The sequence below is a fragment of the Komagataella phaffii genome, chromosome 3 (genome assembly GCF_000027005.1).
Source record: "Komagataella phaffii GS115 chromosome 3, complete sequence".
Taxonomy (NCBI): domain Eukaryota; kingdom Fungi; phylum Ascomycota; class Pichiomycetes; order Pichiales; family Pichiaceae; genus Komagataella; species Komagataella phaffii.
The window spans coordinates 1,530,054-1,545,584 of NC_012965.1; the positions used below are offsets into that span (position 1 = coordinate 1,530,054).

The window sequence follows — 15,531 nt, forward strand, 5'->3', positions numbered from 1 at the left end:
ACTGTCTCAAAATGTTCAAAGGATTACAATCTCTTGGTTGGAATCTAGCCAGAAGATCGATCCCCGTCAGAGGTAGATCAGTTCCTCTGATCAGATTCAACTCGAGTATCATTGAGAAGGCAGCCACCTACGCAGGGGCTGGAGTTCTCAAGGGATTTACAGACGAAAATGCTCACAAATTGGTCGACGTTTCCAAGGTCCTCGTTATTGGATCCGGTGGTCTTTCTATTGGCCAGGCTGGTGAGTTTGACTACTCTGGATCTCAGGCAATTAAGGCCTTGAAAGAAGCTAATAAAACTTCGATCCTAATCAACCCCAACATTGCAACTAACCAGACATCTCACGCTCTGGCTGACGAAATTTACTACCTGCCTGTTACTGCTGAATACATTACCTACATCATTGAGAGAGAAAAGCCAGACGGTATATTGTTGACCTTTGGTGGACAGACTGGTTTGAACGTCGGTGTCCAATTGGACAAGATGGGTGTCTTCGACAGATATGGAGTTAAAGTTTTGGGAACTCCAATCAAGACTCTTGAAACCTCCGAAGACAGAGATTTGTTTGCTCAGGCTTTGAATGAAATCAACATCCCGATTGCTGAATCCATTGCCGTCAATACTATCGATGAAGCATTGGATGCAGCTGAAAGCGTGGGATACCCAATCATTGTTCGTTCTGCTTACGCCCTGGGTGGTCTGGGATCTGGTTTTGCCAACAACAAGGAAGAATTGAAGAACCTGGCTTCTCAATCCCTTTCATTGGCCCCCCAGATTTTGGTTGAAAAATCCTTGAAGGGATGGAAAGAAGTTGAGTATGAGGTCGTCAGAGATCGTGTTGGTAACTGTATCACCGTTTGTAACATGGAGAACTTTGACCCTCTCGGTATTCACACTGGTGATTCTATTGTTGTCGCTCCTTCGCAAACCTTATCTGATGAAGAGTACCACATGTTGAGATCTGCCGCCATCAAGATTATTCGTCACTTGGGTGTTGTTGGTGAATGTAACGTTCAGTATGCCTTACAGCCTGATGGACTAGACTACAGAGTCATCGAGGTTAATGCCAGATTATCGAGATCTTCTGCGTTGGCCTCGAAAGCCACTGGATACCCCTTGGCCTACACTGCTGCAAAGATTGCTCTAGGCCATACCCTTCCTGAACTTCCAAACCCTGTCACAAAGACTACTTCTGCTAACTTTGAGCCATCTCTTGACTACATGGTTACCAAGATCCCCCGATGGGATTTGGCCAAGTTCCAACATGTCAAAAGAGATATTGGATCTTCAATGAAGTCTGTTGGAGAAGTTATGGCTATTGGTAGAACTTTTGAAGAATCGTTCCAAAAAGCCATTAGACAGATCGACCCATCATTTGTAGGTCTACAAGGTGGAAAGTTTGAGAATTTGGACGAAGAACTTGCCAACCCTACCGATCGTAGATGGTTGGCTGTTGGACAAGCTCTCTTGCACGAGAATTACACCGTAGAAAGAGTCCACGAGCTTACCAAGATTGATAATTGGTTCTTGTACAAGATTATGAACATTGTCGAACAACAGAGGGAGCTAGAAGCTATTGGTTCTCTGTTTGGATTGACCCATGACGTTCTCACCAGAGCTAAGAAACTTGGATTTTCTGATAAGCAGATTGCTCTTGCAGTCGGATCTACCGAATTGGAAGTCCGTGCTAGAAGGAAGTCTTTTGGAATTGTCCCCTTCGTCAAGAAGATTGACACTTTAGCTGCCGAATTCCCCGCCAATACCAACTATTTGTACACAACCTACAATGCTAGTGAAAGTGATGTCACCTTCGATGAGCATGGAACCTTAGTTTTGGGATCTGGTGTGTACAGAATTGGATCTTCCGTCGAATTTGACTGGTGTGCTGTTTCTACTGCACGTGCTCTTAGAGAAAGCGGCAAGAAGACTATCATGATTAACTATAACCCAGAAACAGTCTCTACTGACTTTGATGAAGTCGACAGATTGTACTTTGAAGAACTTTCCTTCGAGAGAGTTTTGGATATCTATGAACTGGAGCATGCCCAAGGTGTTGTTGTATCTGTTGGAGGTCAGCTTCCCCAGAACATTGCCCTTCCTCTTCAAGAGAACGGTGCCAAGGTACTTGGTACTGATCCTCTGAACATCGACAAAGCCGAAGACAGACACAAGTTCTCTTCCATCTTGGACTCTATTGAAGTTGACCAGCCAGCATGGAAAGAATTAACCTCCCTGGAGGCTGCTGAAAAGTTTGCCAACAACGTTGGGTACCCAGTGTTGGTTCGTCCATCCTACGTTTTAAGTGGTGCCGCCATGTCTGTTATTCGTGACCAGTCCGAGTTGGACGAAAAGTTGGGTAATGCAGCCGAAGTTTCAGCTGAACATCCCGTCGTTATTTCTAAGTTTATTGAAGGCGCAGAAGAGATTGATATCGATGCCGTTGCTTCTAATGGTAAGGTTTTGGTTCATGCTGTGTCTGAACACGTTGAAAATGCTGGTATCCATTCTGGTGATGCTACCTTGGTCTTACCTCCCCAAAAGTTGGAGCCTGAAATTATGGCTAGACTTAAGGAGATTGCTGACAAGGTTGCTGCTGCCTGGGAGATTACAGGTCCTTTCAACATGCAAATCATCAAGGCTGAGAACCCAGAAACTGGTAAGCCTGATCTGAAGGTTATTGAATGTAACATTCGTGCTTCTCGTTCGTTCCCATTTGTCTCCAAGGTTCTAGGTGTCAACTTCATTGATGTTGCAGCCAAGGCTTTGCTCAATAAGAATGTTCCTGCTCCTGTGGATCTGATGGCAAAGAGCTACGAGTACGTTGCTACCAAGGTTCCTCAGTTCTCATTCACCAGATTGGCTGGTGCTGACCCATTCCTAGGAGTTGAGATGGCTTCCACAGGAGAAGTCGCTTGTTTTGGTAGGGATGTTCAAGAAGCATACTGGACCTCTATCCAGGCAACCATGAATTTCCATTTACCAAAGCCACCTTCAGGAATTTTGTTTGGTGGTGACTTGACCAAGGAATACTTAGCCACCGTCGCCAAGACAATTGAATCTCTAGGTTACCACTACTACACTGCTTCTGAGGAGGTCGCCGACTACTTAAGAAAGAATGTCTCGATCCCAGTGGAAGTCATTGAATTCCCCAAGACTGACAAGAGAAAGCTGAGAGAAGTTTTCCAGAAGTACGATATTAAGTGTGTCTTCAACCTCGCTCGTGCTCGCGCAGAGTCTTTACTGGACGAGGACTACGTCATGAGAAGAAATGCCATTGACTTTGCCATCCCATTGTTCAATGAGCCCCAAACTTCCATTCTATTCGCCCAAGCTCTGAAGGAGAAGTTGCACACCAAGCCCCAAGAGCAATCTACTGAGGGACCTCTCGAAATCCCCGAAGAAGTCCGCAGATGGAGTGAGTTTATTGGAGGAAAACCTGTGTAGTTTAACGAATAGAAGCAGATTATGATATTTAATACAGTCTTAGTAAACCCTGTAGTAGCTTAGTCAGGCTTCTCGGAATGTCCTGGTTGTCCTTTCTTCCGTGAGGGTTTACGATTCGCGAAATGCCCTATGAAGATCCTCTGCAAGGGATGGGACCCAATTTCCCGCTCCTGCTCACTCTCTATTCATCAGACGATCATCCCCAAACTGCAACCCCAAAAAAAAATATCTCAGATCAAGCAATTACCACCTATCAAAAAGGAGGACCAATAATTCAACCTAGCAATCATGGGAATTTGTGCCTCCAAAGAGCAGGATGGCAGCCACAACAAGAGGGGGTCGGCGGATACGCAATCCACAAAGAACAGTCTCACAATCAAAGGGGCTGCCTCAAGCAGAGGTGGGTCAGGAGGCAGTCCTGGCAATGCTGTGACGAGAAGCACCAAACCCAAGGTTAATAAGACCGCCAAAATGCTACTACTGGGATCTGGGGAGAGCGGCAAAAGCACCATATTAAAGCAAATTAAAATCATTCATCAGAACGGATTTACCAACGATGAGCTAATCAAGTACAAAAAGGTCGTCTTTCAGAATATTTTAGACGTTTGCCAAGAGTTAATCAAAGGAATCCGTCAATTCGAGTTGGAAAACGAGCTGACTAATCTGACTACCGATGAGTTGAGCTTTATTAATGATTATGTCCTGTCTGTCAGCGATGACCATGAATCATTCAACCAGGAGTTGGCTGAAAAAATTACCAAGTTGTTTAACGAACCAGCTACTCTCAAACTATTATCCGATTTAAGGCACAAATTTTACCTCATGGATTCTGCCCAGTATTTCATCGATAATTCGCCAAGAATAATGGCTCCGGATTATTTCCCATCAGTTTCCGATATTCTAAGAATGAGACAACAGACTTCTGGTATTTTGGAGATCAATTTCCAACTGGAAGATCTCAACATCAACTTGTATGATGTCGGTGGGCAACGTTCAGAAAGAAAAAAATGGATTCATTGCTTCGACAATGTGAACTTGATAGTTTTTTGCGTTTCGTTATCGGAGTACGATCAGACTTTGAGTGAAAATGATGAGCAGAACAGGTTAACTGAGTCTCTAGTGCTATTTGATTCGGTTGTCAACTCCAGATGGTTTACACGCTCTTCGATCTTGTTATGTCTGAATAAGATTGACATCCTTATCGACAAGTTGCCTGCCTCACCCCTGGAAAATTTTTTCCCCGATTACACTGGTGGGAATGACGTTGGAAAGGCTGTCAAGTATATTTTGTGGAGATTTAAACAGCTGAATCGATCTAATTTGCCAATCTCGGCTTCACTGACCAACGCAACTGACACATCTAACATTGAAGAAACGCTAAATCGAGAAGTTAAGGCTTCGTTACTGGATAACATGGTCACTGACATTGGTATCAGCTGATCATAATGTACTTCAGGAAACTCTTCGTCAAACTTCCTATTCACCTTTTGTAATTTTATGTATCGATAGGACACTCCCTAGTGAGATCACCTAAGTAATGAATTTCGTGTGCTGATGTAAGCATTGGCACATAACTAATCCCGCACCTTTGGAGCTGCGAGCCAAACGCAGCTGTCTTTCTTCCGTGACAGACTGCACAACATGGATCAATACCGCATATTTATTGGACTTACCACAGCGGTCCTAATTTGGTGCAAAGTTGTCCCATGGCTGATTGGATTTATAATACCGTCAATTTCCATTCGGTCCTTTTACTTCTCAAGTGTTTCTGGAATCGAGATTGAGACTTCAAGCTTTAGTCTGACGATAGAGCACTTCAAGTTTAATTTACTGAACAAACAGTCAAAGTTGTTCGAGTTATATGGAGTCAAGGTCCATAGGAAGAAACTTCCCCCTGGCTCGGTTAAGCAGTCCTCCGTTCCAACCAAAGAAAAGAATGGTTCTCTGCTGAAAAAATACGTTCCGGTAGTCTCCAAATTTTTGAGCCGGTCAAAAGCTTTCAATTCGATTCGACTAATTGGATTGACGTTTAATGATGATGCTGGCAATGAATTGACAGTCGAGAAGATAAGATTGTATTTTGCCAACGATCATGGAGGTTTTATTGTCAGGTTTCTCCTAGATGATGGCTCTCTCAATGGCGATTTATTTAAATCCAATACGATCATATTGGAAGCCAATTCCACTGTAGACTTTGAATTGAGCGGATTCAGGCTGTATTTGATGAATATTGGCGTCGATCTAGACAGAATTCCACTTTCAAAGGGAAAAACTTCAGGTAAAGACGAATCCAAAAGCAGTTCAAAGAGTAACCCATTAAGCTTCATTTCAAAACTCAAAAACTTTAACGTCCAATTGGATAATGTTAGAATCCATAAATCGGGACTGATTTTCAGCGTAGAACAGATTACTACTACAGTTTACGACTCTCATGTGCTGAATGAGAACTATTTATATGAATTATTGCTTTCCTATACGAGTGTTGAAGTTGAGTATCATGATAAATTGAAAAACATTGATCTACCAAGGCTATTCTACGTTCCCTTTGGTAACATTTTAAGCACAGTGAATTTTAGTAAGCCATTATTTGAATGTCTGTCCTTGAATGATCCCAACTCTATCAAGGCATTACAGAATGCATTCACTATAAACAATTTGAGAATAAGGCTGCCTCTTTTACAATTGAATGCAATTCAACAAATGCTCAAATCGACTGATAGTTATGAGACAGATGCAGAACATAGCAGCAAGAAAGAACTCGAACCACTTTTTAGCATTCTGGCAAGAACATCATTTAACATTTTACTACTGAAGACCCAAGTTGATGTTATTCTTTTTGATGATATTAGTATGGGCTTTAAAGTAGCTTCTATTTCGTATACTTTGGATACACAAGATTTATCAAACTCGAATATTCTTCCAATGCTACTGAAAATACGACACATTGCTGCAAATATCAAGACCAATTCAGAAGTTATACCTATACTGGATCTTAACAAGTTGAATAGCGAGTTCTCCTTATCTTTGAGCGACAAACTTTTCACTCCTAAAGTAGATACCTTTATTGGCACTGTTAAGTTGCAACTATCGAACATTAGTCATTTGCGGTATGTTGCGTTGCTTTTCCACAAGCTGGATTTAACATCAACAACAAACTTTGCTAGTTTATCGAAACCACCGAAGAACACATCTGTGCTTTTTGTCAACCTTTTTTGTTTTCAAGTTTGTTCTTTGAGCATAACTGTCGGAGCAACTGGAATACTTCCTTCATTTAAAATAGAAGGAAATGAGAAGGATCTTTCAGACTATCATCATGGACTGACCCTCTGTTTTACGAAATTGATGCTGACCGTTGGTTCAGGACTTCAGAAACTGTCAATTAACTCTTTGACAAGTCACATTTCTAATAACGAAGCAAAGAAAAAATTCCTCATAGTTGACAAGATATTAGTCAAGAAGAGTTCTGCAAGAACGGTACTTGTAGTTTCTTCAATTGATTCCTTGATGACAATTGAACACGTCTGGGTATTGCTTCTCCTGGCCAGAGCATCTATTTGTTTTGTCAAAGAGATCATTCCCACCAAGAAAAGAAATCCTGACGTTGACAAATCTGTTGAAATTTCATCAAAATCTGCTGCTATCGAAATTCAAGTGGGTACAGTACTTGTATTATTTTCGTTACCATACGATGAAAAACTATTGTGCGCATTCGATCTTGTGCAAATTGTGAAAAAACAAGATGAGCCTGATTTTTCTATGAGTGCTTTCACGATGCGACTATTTGTCCCTAATCCTTTGGTAATGGAGTCTTGGATAAGTATAGTCCAGCTCAAGGAGAATTTCATCAGTACGTGTTTCAAAGAAGAGGACCAGCCGCTGGTCACAATAGAGACATCGTCTGTGGATATCTCAGTTCCCGAATATTTCCTAGTTTATAAACTCTTGGACAATGCTGTCAACTTTTTCAAGTCTGCTTTGCAAATAAATTTGAATTTCAAAGGATTCGAACTTGACGATTTCAAGCTGAAACTATTAGAGATGCCGAAATTATTACCACATCCCAAGAAGCCACTCAGAATGCCAAAAGTGAGGTTGAAATCTAAAGCCTTTGGCCTATTCCTTCTCGATGATCCTTTTGAAGCCGAGATTACGATAATCTATAAAATTGGACTTATGGAAAGTAGATCACGAATACTTAAAATGAAAAAGTATGAAGAAATGAGAAATCAACTATGGTCCGAGTTCAATTCTAAATGTGAACGAGAAAGGAGAGAATTCGAAGAACTGGGTAACTCACATGATGAAGACTCACAGGCAAATATAAATCAGGTGAATGAAGCTCTCGAATTGGAATCTCGTCTTGAAAAGATCAAGATGAAATTGCTGGCCAATATAAGTAAATCTTGGATCGACAGAATCAGCAAATGCAAACGAGATAGGGAAAAATCTGCTTCATCCAAGATGTACCAATTTAACGTCAATAGTTCTGAAGTCTCTAACGAACTACTTGAAAGGTACAATATCATGAGTTCACCAAGTATGCTACCTTTGTTTGCTTTAGCTTTTGCAGAATTGGACTTGGTCATTGGAAAGCCAAAAGGGTTTGAGCTTGATGACTACGCTGATTTCCTTTACAAAACAGGCAAAGGAATACCACTGGACACTCAATACTCAACATTAATACCGTTAAATATTGACTTAAAAAGCTCCAACATATCTATCAGGCTACGGGATTTTCCCCTACCTATGCTACTGTTGGACTGTGATGAAGACGATCCAATTCAAATAGAAGGAGATTGCATCATTGGTGAGCAAATGAATACCCCTGACGAGTTTAGATGGGTAAAAGTTCCCTTCGTTGAGGAGCTCAAGTGTGATATTGTTTCTGACTCTGCGTATGGAATTAAAGTACCAAGAACTCTAACAAATATCAAGACCTATACGAATTTGAAGGTGAAAGTGAATAGTAACAGGCCTTCTATTCTCACTTGGGGAAAATCACATCAACCTGCACTTTCGTATGCAATGTCTATTTTTGAGGTGTTTACCAAGCCTCCGATTGATATCTCTCCTAAGATTGGATTTTGGGATAAGATGAGGCTGTCACTGCATGGAATGGTGGATTTTGATTTCAAAGGAGATTTGAGTTTGATTATTAAGGGCTCTTTGAGTCCATATAGTTTGGTTGGGAGTGGTGCAGGTTTTGCCTTTACGTGGTCTAAAAACGTAAACTTGAAAATCAATCATTCTCCTCTGCCCGAAGAATTGGTCGTTGTGACTAGTAAGGAGTTCAAGATTGGTGTTCCCAACTTTGCCATTGTCCAATGCGACGAGTGGTCAAATAGGTTGAGCAGAAGGTCTACACCATTTACCTTTGACAAGGTAATTATCAAAATGAGCAGTGATGAAGTTAAGTGGAATTGGGGACTAATGTTTGAACAGGAAGCAGATTCTAGTTTCTACTCCATCCCCGGGTTCAAACAAAGAACAACTGTTTTTAAGCCTCATTATGAGGTCAGATTGAAACATCCCTCATTTTTCAAGAACAAGTCAGAAAAAATTGACTGGGATGCTTATCATGGGTTCAGAAGCAAATATACACATATGGCAATATCTGTGGAATCTAGTAGGGGAGAGAAGGTGTACAACTCTGTTCACCTATCACCGGTTGCTTTTGCGCATTTCTTTGAATGGTGGGGATTGTTTCACAATAGTATTTCTACACGGACAAGAGAGAATACCATTCTTGGAACATCAAACGGCAAGGTGACTGCAAACGCTAATACGCGGTTAATGACCATCAAGTACCAGATGATTCTCAAACCGCTCTATATTTCTCATGTTTATCGCCATACGGATAGTGAAGACCTGAAGTCAAAGAACAAGGTCGCTTTCACTGGCCTAAAAGCTCATGTTGAATCGTTCACTATGGATCTACATCAAAGAAAGGAGGAAACCAGAATCCTAAACGAGATTCTCAATTTTTGCAAAAGGGATTGGCACTTCAAAATGTATCAGGGAGAACTAGATTTCACTGAAACGTACATAAAAGTTATATCCGCAGTGTTCAATGAGAATGCTCTAGAAAGTTATGTGGCTTCCTCCCTTGGGTTGCAAAAATCGAACTCATTCAACATTCCAGGTCCAGCTGAGCCCAATCCTTGTAACGAGGAGAATATCAATTCGTCGTGGGTGGATGACGACGACTTTATCGAGTTGCATGCTCCTGAGTTAACCTCAAATAAGCCTCGTTTGAAGATGATAACTGTTGCTTACTCTCCGAGATTTTCTTACTTTCGACAACTGAGAACTAGTAATGAGGTAGAGTATCCGTTCGGCCAAGAGAGATCTCATAATTGCTTAATCGGACAAAATCATCCTGAATATACTCAGGAAGAATTGGCTCGAGAACGGGCTAAGGAGTTTGAGGAGCATATTCGGTGTAACGAGGAAAAACTTATGGAGTTGGGAAAGCTTCCATCTCATGACCCCCGTTTGGTTTTAGATCTCGTCGAAAAGAATCGAAGTTTCAAACAAAGGCTTGAAACGATACAAGGTATGATCATGGATCTTGAAGACTTATGTGTTCATCAGTACCAATGTACAGACGACACTCAATTGACACCAACTAGTACCAGTAAGTCCATTTTTCGGGATATGATGGATACTTCTAATGTCAACATCTCTTCAACGTTTAATAATCGATTTATAATCCACAACATGAACTTAAAATGGAATGAGGAAATCCGAGATTTGATTCTCCAATATATATATCGGATAGAGGATAGACTATCTGCTGTTTTTGATTTGAGTCGGAAAGCTGTCAAGTTAGCGGAGGAATTTATGAATAACTCGTTTCCAACAGAAGCGAAGCATTCAGAAGCTGAAGAATTTATGGACGCCCCGTTCGAAGTTTGTGATGAAAAACTAGCACATTTCGAATCAATTCTTAGAGCCTTGAATGACGACGAACAGTCATACACAGACCAATATTTATTTAAAATCATCTCGCCTCAAATCCAACTTACATCGGTAAAGGATCTGGACAATTGTGTTTTGGTGACTTCAAGAGACATTTCACTGAGTGTGGTAACAATACTGGGATCAGATAGTACTGAAGTTGGTTTTAATGCTGCATATGATATCGTTGAACGGAGATATGGTATTCAGTTAGAAGAGGCTCTGTACTATGTTTTGAATAAGCAGAAGTTTTACGATAAGGACTACGGATATTTCCATTTTGAAGAAGGTACGTCCTGGCCACCATTTTTGGGTTTTGAAATGTGCTATGATGGATCGCCACTCAAGTCAGGATTGGTGGTTGAAAAGACTTCCATTGCCTTGATATGCTGGAAACCTAATCCTTTACATTTTGACAAAGAGAGTCGGGCGACAAAGAGAGACACAATCAAAGTTTGGTTTCCCACACTAACTGTAAATGCTACTTCAACTCAATACTATGCTGTGTATACCATAGTGAATAAGGTTTTCCTTCATGTTGATTATGAAAGAAGCAAAACGCAAAACAGGCTTCGCAACACATTAGCTTTCAACAGCGATTTTGAGGGACTTGGCCAAGTTGATAACAGGGTTAATAACTTGCAGCGTGAGATAGCAATGTTAAAGAATCTGAAGCTTTATATGAATTTGATAAAATCGCTCTTGCCACAACAAGATAGGGATAAGGTGTTGTGGTTAAACATCGAGAACAAAAGACTATCGTTGGAACTATTCTACCTGATGCAGGTCGTGAAGGATCTGACGGGTCCAAACAAGTCTTCTTCTGAAGGTCGTAACTTCTTCATTTTTACCGATCAACTTATTATTCATTTACTTGATGAAGACGCTAAGCCATTTGTGGATGTGGGAATAGCCAGCTCTTACTTTGTAAGAAGCCAGTCTACGAATGGTGCCAACAATAGTAAGATTGTAATTCATCTGATCCAAGCTTTTAATTTACGTAAGGGTGCAAGATATCCCGAAGCGTTGGCGCCATTAATAGGCAATGAAGTGTCCGACCTTCCCAATTGCAAGGAGGCTGAACCGATGTTCCTGATAACTTGGAGGATGGGAAAGCCAGTAGGCCAAATCACAGTGATTGAAAAGTTCGAGTTTGAAATTCAACCTTTGAAGATTCAAGTTGACCACACCACAGCCAGGCAGGTTTACACTTTTGTTTATCCAGGCACAGAAGATTCTGCCGAAGAAGACGAAGAGGACGCTATTAATGATGATCAAGATTCAGACATACCTGATTCAGCTTCTATTTTATCATCTGCTGCTTCAATTGAATCCTCAAAAAGCGGTAATTCCAAACCAAAGAAAGGCTCAATACTCTCGTTTCTTAAGAAGAAAGGAAACGGTCTCAAGAATGACAGCCACAGCTCAGTCTCTTCGTTATTGGATTCTCCGTCTACCATCAGATCAAGTAGCATGGATTTGAGTCCAAGATCGTCTGAGATTGGCTCTAGAATCGATTTAACAGGTAGTGATGTTGACCATGGTGTATCTCAAATGTTGAAAAGATCTGCAGAGTACGCCGTGATAAACAAAGCAGAAATCCGTCCCACTACCCTCTCTATCAGTTTCAAAGGGACTGGAGCGTTGGCGTTGGCAGATGTTGAGAATCTGACTATCAAGATTCCTAAACTGACCTACTTCAACAAATTATGGAGCAGTGAAGAGTTTTTCCTGAATTTCAAAAAGGATGTGGTCAAGGTTGTGTTTAATCACACTGGCAAAATTATAGGAAACAAATTGTCCTCACACAAACACTCCAAGCCTCTTGAGAAAACTTTGCCTCAACTTTCGAACTTTGAGACGTACGTCCCAATTGAGGATCTACAAGAGAAGATAATAACAGACGAAAATACTAGACACAATATGGAGGCTTCCAATCGTGGTCTAGAGATCAGAGGAAAGAGACGAATCAAACCCTTAGGGCCGGAATTATTGGAGCCAGTAATTCGTCCTTCACCCAACCATAAACACTCTAATACGTAGGTTACTTTAGTTTTTAAGGTATAATTGAGATGAATTTACTTATTACCTAAAGCCTTCCAGACTTCATCTATTCTTGGATGCATGAAGGGTAAGGTGTACATCCGCAAGCCTTCGCGAAACTTTGCCCAGAGATATATTTGAAAGTGACCCTACCCGACCTTCCGTCACTCCTACCAACCAAAGACCAATTCCACCTTCAGCATAAACCGTAATTGACCCCAATTGAAGACCTGTTATAAAGATTGCATCCAGTTTTATTTGCAAAAATGTCTTTGCTCAACAACTTGATCTCTAAAGCTTCACAGCTATCAATTTTCGACAAACAGCCAACAGAGAAGCGACTTAGTAAAGACGAGTTGTTTTGCAACGAGTATCATATAAGCCAGGGAGAAACCATTGTAGATGAGTGTGCTGCAGAATTGGCGATTGAGAATAGTTTCAATAAGAATTTCCCCGAAGTACCACTGGAATCAAATCTAAGTCAATTGCGTTTTCTTTCTGGTAAAGTGTATCTTTCACAGCATTTCCTAATATTCAGAGACACATATGACAGACAATCCGGATGCCTAAAACTTCATTTATCCATGGTCAAACAACTGAAACGTCTTCCCAGTCGGAATTATCTCTTTCTTTTGAGCATCTTGACGTATAACGACCTACGCATCACGATTCAGTTTGTTGGAATTCGGTCACATTGTGAACAATTTAGTTACAACCTGAAAACGTGCTTGACAAAAAATTTGAAAGCTACTCCAGAATTGGTCCCATTTCTGGAAACCCTCTACAGTGAGTTCCTACTAAGCAAGAATGGTAGCAGCAGGATGGACATTGTGACCCCTCCTCCCGGCGGTCTGGGACTAATTTTCAAATTTCCGGGGGATCCTGTGAAACTTCAAAATAGAATCAAGACAAAGGCTTGGTGGAATTATTTGAAAAGAAACGGTCGCAACCTGTGTATCAACTTTGACAAGAGTTTTCTTCGACTCATAAATGTCGGTTTACCCAACAGATTGCGAGGGGAAATATGGGAGTTGAGTTGTGGTTCCATCTACGACAGATATATGAACTCCCACGAATATACCGACCTACTAGCTAAAAACCAAGGGAAAAGTTCAATTGCCATTGATGAAATTGAAAAAGATTTGTACCGATCTTTACCCGAATACAATGCATATCAGAATCCAGAGGGAATTAATCGCTTAAGAAGAGTATTAACTGCTTATTCATGGAAAAATCCGGAAATCGGTTATTGCCAAGCAATGAATATTGTGGTTGCTGCCATGTTGATTTACATGTCTGAGGATCAGGCATACTGGTGTCTAGACAAGCTTTGTGGACAGATCATTCCTGGATATTACTCCAAGACCATGTATGGCGTTCTGCTGGATCAGAAAGTTTTTGAAAGTTTAGTTGAGAAAACACTTCCAATGATGCATCAGCATTTCAACAAGCACGATATTCAGCTGTCGATTGTCTCTTTACCATGGTTTATGTCTTTATTTCTCAACACGATGCCGTTGATTTATGCCTTCAGAATAATGGACATTTTCTTTTTAAATGGTCCAAAAACATTGCTGCAGGTTGCGTTAGCTGTTGTGAAGATAAACGGGGAGAAGCTGCTGGAATGTGAAGACGATGGTGAATGCATCGCAGTATTCAAAGATTTTTTTCACAGTCTAGATGAGCATATTCCTGATATTCATTACAAGAACAAGACCAGGTTCCAGGAGCTACTGGTAGTTGCTTTCAGAGAGTTCTCTCATATTTCTGACGAGACCTTTGTACAGTATCGAACTAAGAATAGAAATGAGGTTATTTCTGGAATAGAATCTTATCTGAAAAAGGCCCAATTGAGAAAACTACCTAAAACTCCAAACTTGAAAGAGGAACACTTATCGAATGTTTATGATAGATATGTCTCAGTACTGAACAACAACTATGTGGAAGTTGGATCTGATTCCTCAGTTATGAATTTCAAAATGTTTGCCAAGTTCATGGATGGCCTTGTTGACTGGATAAACCTAGAAGAGAAAGAAAACATTGCTCAACAAAAGAGTTTTTTGATTAAATTATTTAAAAACTGGAGGTCGGATGAAGAAACCGGACTCACATTGGAGAATATCGCCGTTGGAATGAATAAACTGATGGAACATGATCTTATGACCTCTATATCTAACTTTTTTGAGATATACGACGTTAACGGCACAGGGAAAGTTGATCGTGACGGCATATTGCAAATTTCTGAAGATCTAATTTTCTTGACCACACCATGGAGGGACGGATATCTTTTTGACGAGATAACAAACAAAGCAATAGAATCAAAAATTGCCGAAAAGATAGTTGAGAAGAGGAAGAATTTTGACTCCTCAGATGAGATCAGTATTCCATCGGAAATGAATTTTGATAAGGAAAAGTGGGTTCATGAGCAATCCCAGAGGTATCTTTCTTTGACTAGTAACTTTTTGCATCGAGCTTTCGAATACGCATTACCAGAGGAGGAGAACGTTGATTTGATTGAGTTGGAAGAAAGTGAGGGATCTGAAAAGAAATCTGTTATAGCTAATCCTGCGTTGAACCCTTCAGCACCCGTATACTTGAACCTGCCAACTTTTAGAATGGTTGTTTTGGCTGACGAAACCTCCGAACTTTTTTTCACCAGAACATTTAAGCAGTCAATTCACTTGGATCAAAAGGTAGAAAAGGGCTCTACCAATGTTCGTGACTTATTTAACAACATCCTGGCTGATGGGCGTAGGGTTGCAGTTGAAGTTCGCCGAAGAATAAACTCCGATCACACTTCTAGATCTAGCGAGAAAAGCCAGGGAAGCAACACTGGAGCTTACAATGAAGAGGATGACGATTTCACAGCTAATGATAACAATGAGGATAATGATTACCTGTTGAACAATGCTGAGGCAAATGTTCTGAATGATAGCATCCCAGTTGAGAAGGGAGATAAAGCATTCTTACAGCATATTGACCACCAAATCGGTTCTGACCAAGAAGGAGAAAAGGTGATCGATTTTTAAGAAGTATATATTAGCAAAAAAATAATATTCTTAGAGGAAACGCATAATCTACATAT

General features: G+C 40.7%; 2 protein-coding genes across 2 annotated transcripts; both read left to right on the forward strand.

Annotated features, from left to right (window-relative positions):
* Nucleotides 1-11: 11 nt before the first annotated feature.
* PAS_chr3_0799 (Large subunit of carbamoyl phosphate synthetase) lies at nucleotides 12-3,443 on the forward strand (the record flags this gene model as incomplete). Its single annotated transcript, XM_002492987.1, has 1 exon — nucleotides 12-3,443. The coding sequence occupies one exon, from the start codon at nucleotides 12-14 to the stop codon at nucleotides 3,441-3,443; it is 3,432 nt and encodes a 1,143-aa protein (XP_002493032.1).
* Nucleotides 3,444-12,712: 9,269 nt separating this feature from the next.
* Nucleotides 12,713-15,475, forward strand: PAS_chr3_0801 (Cytoplasmic GTPase-activating protein for Ypt/Rab transport GTPases Ypt6p, Ypt31p and Sec4p; the record flags this gene model as incomplete). Its single annotated transcript, XM_002492988.1, has 1 exon — nucleotides 12,713-15,475. The coding sequence occupies one exon, from the start codon at nucleotides 12,713-12,715 to the stop codon at nucleotides 15,473-15,475; it is 2,763 nt and encodes a 920-aa protein (XP_002493033.1).
* Nucleotides 15,476-15,531: the final 56 nt, after the last annotated feature.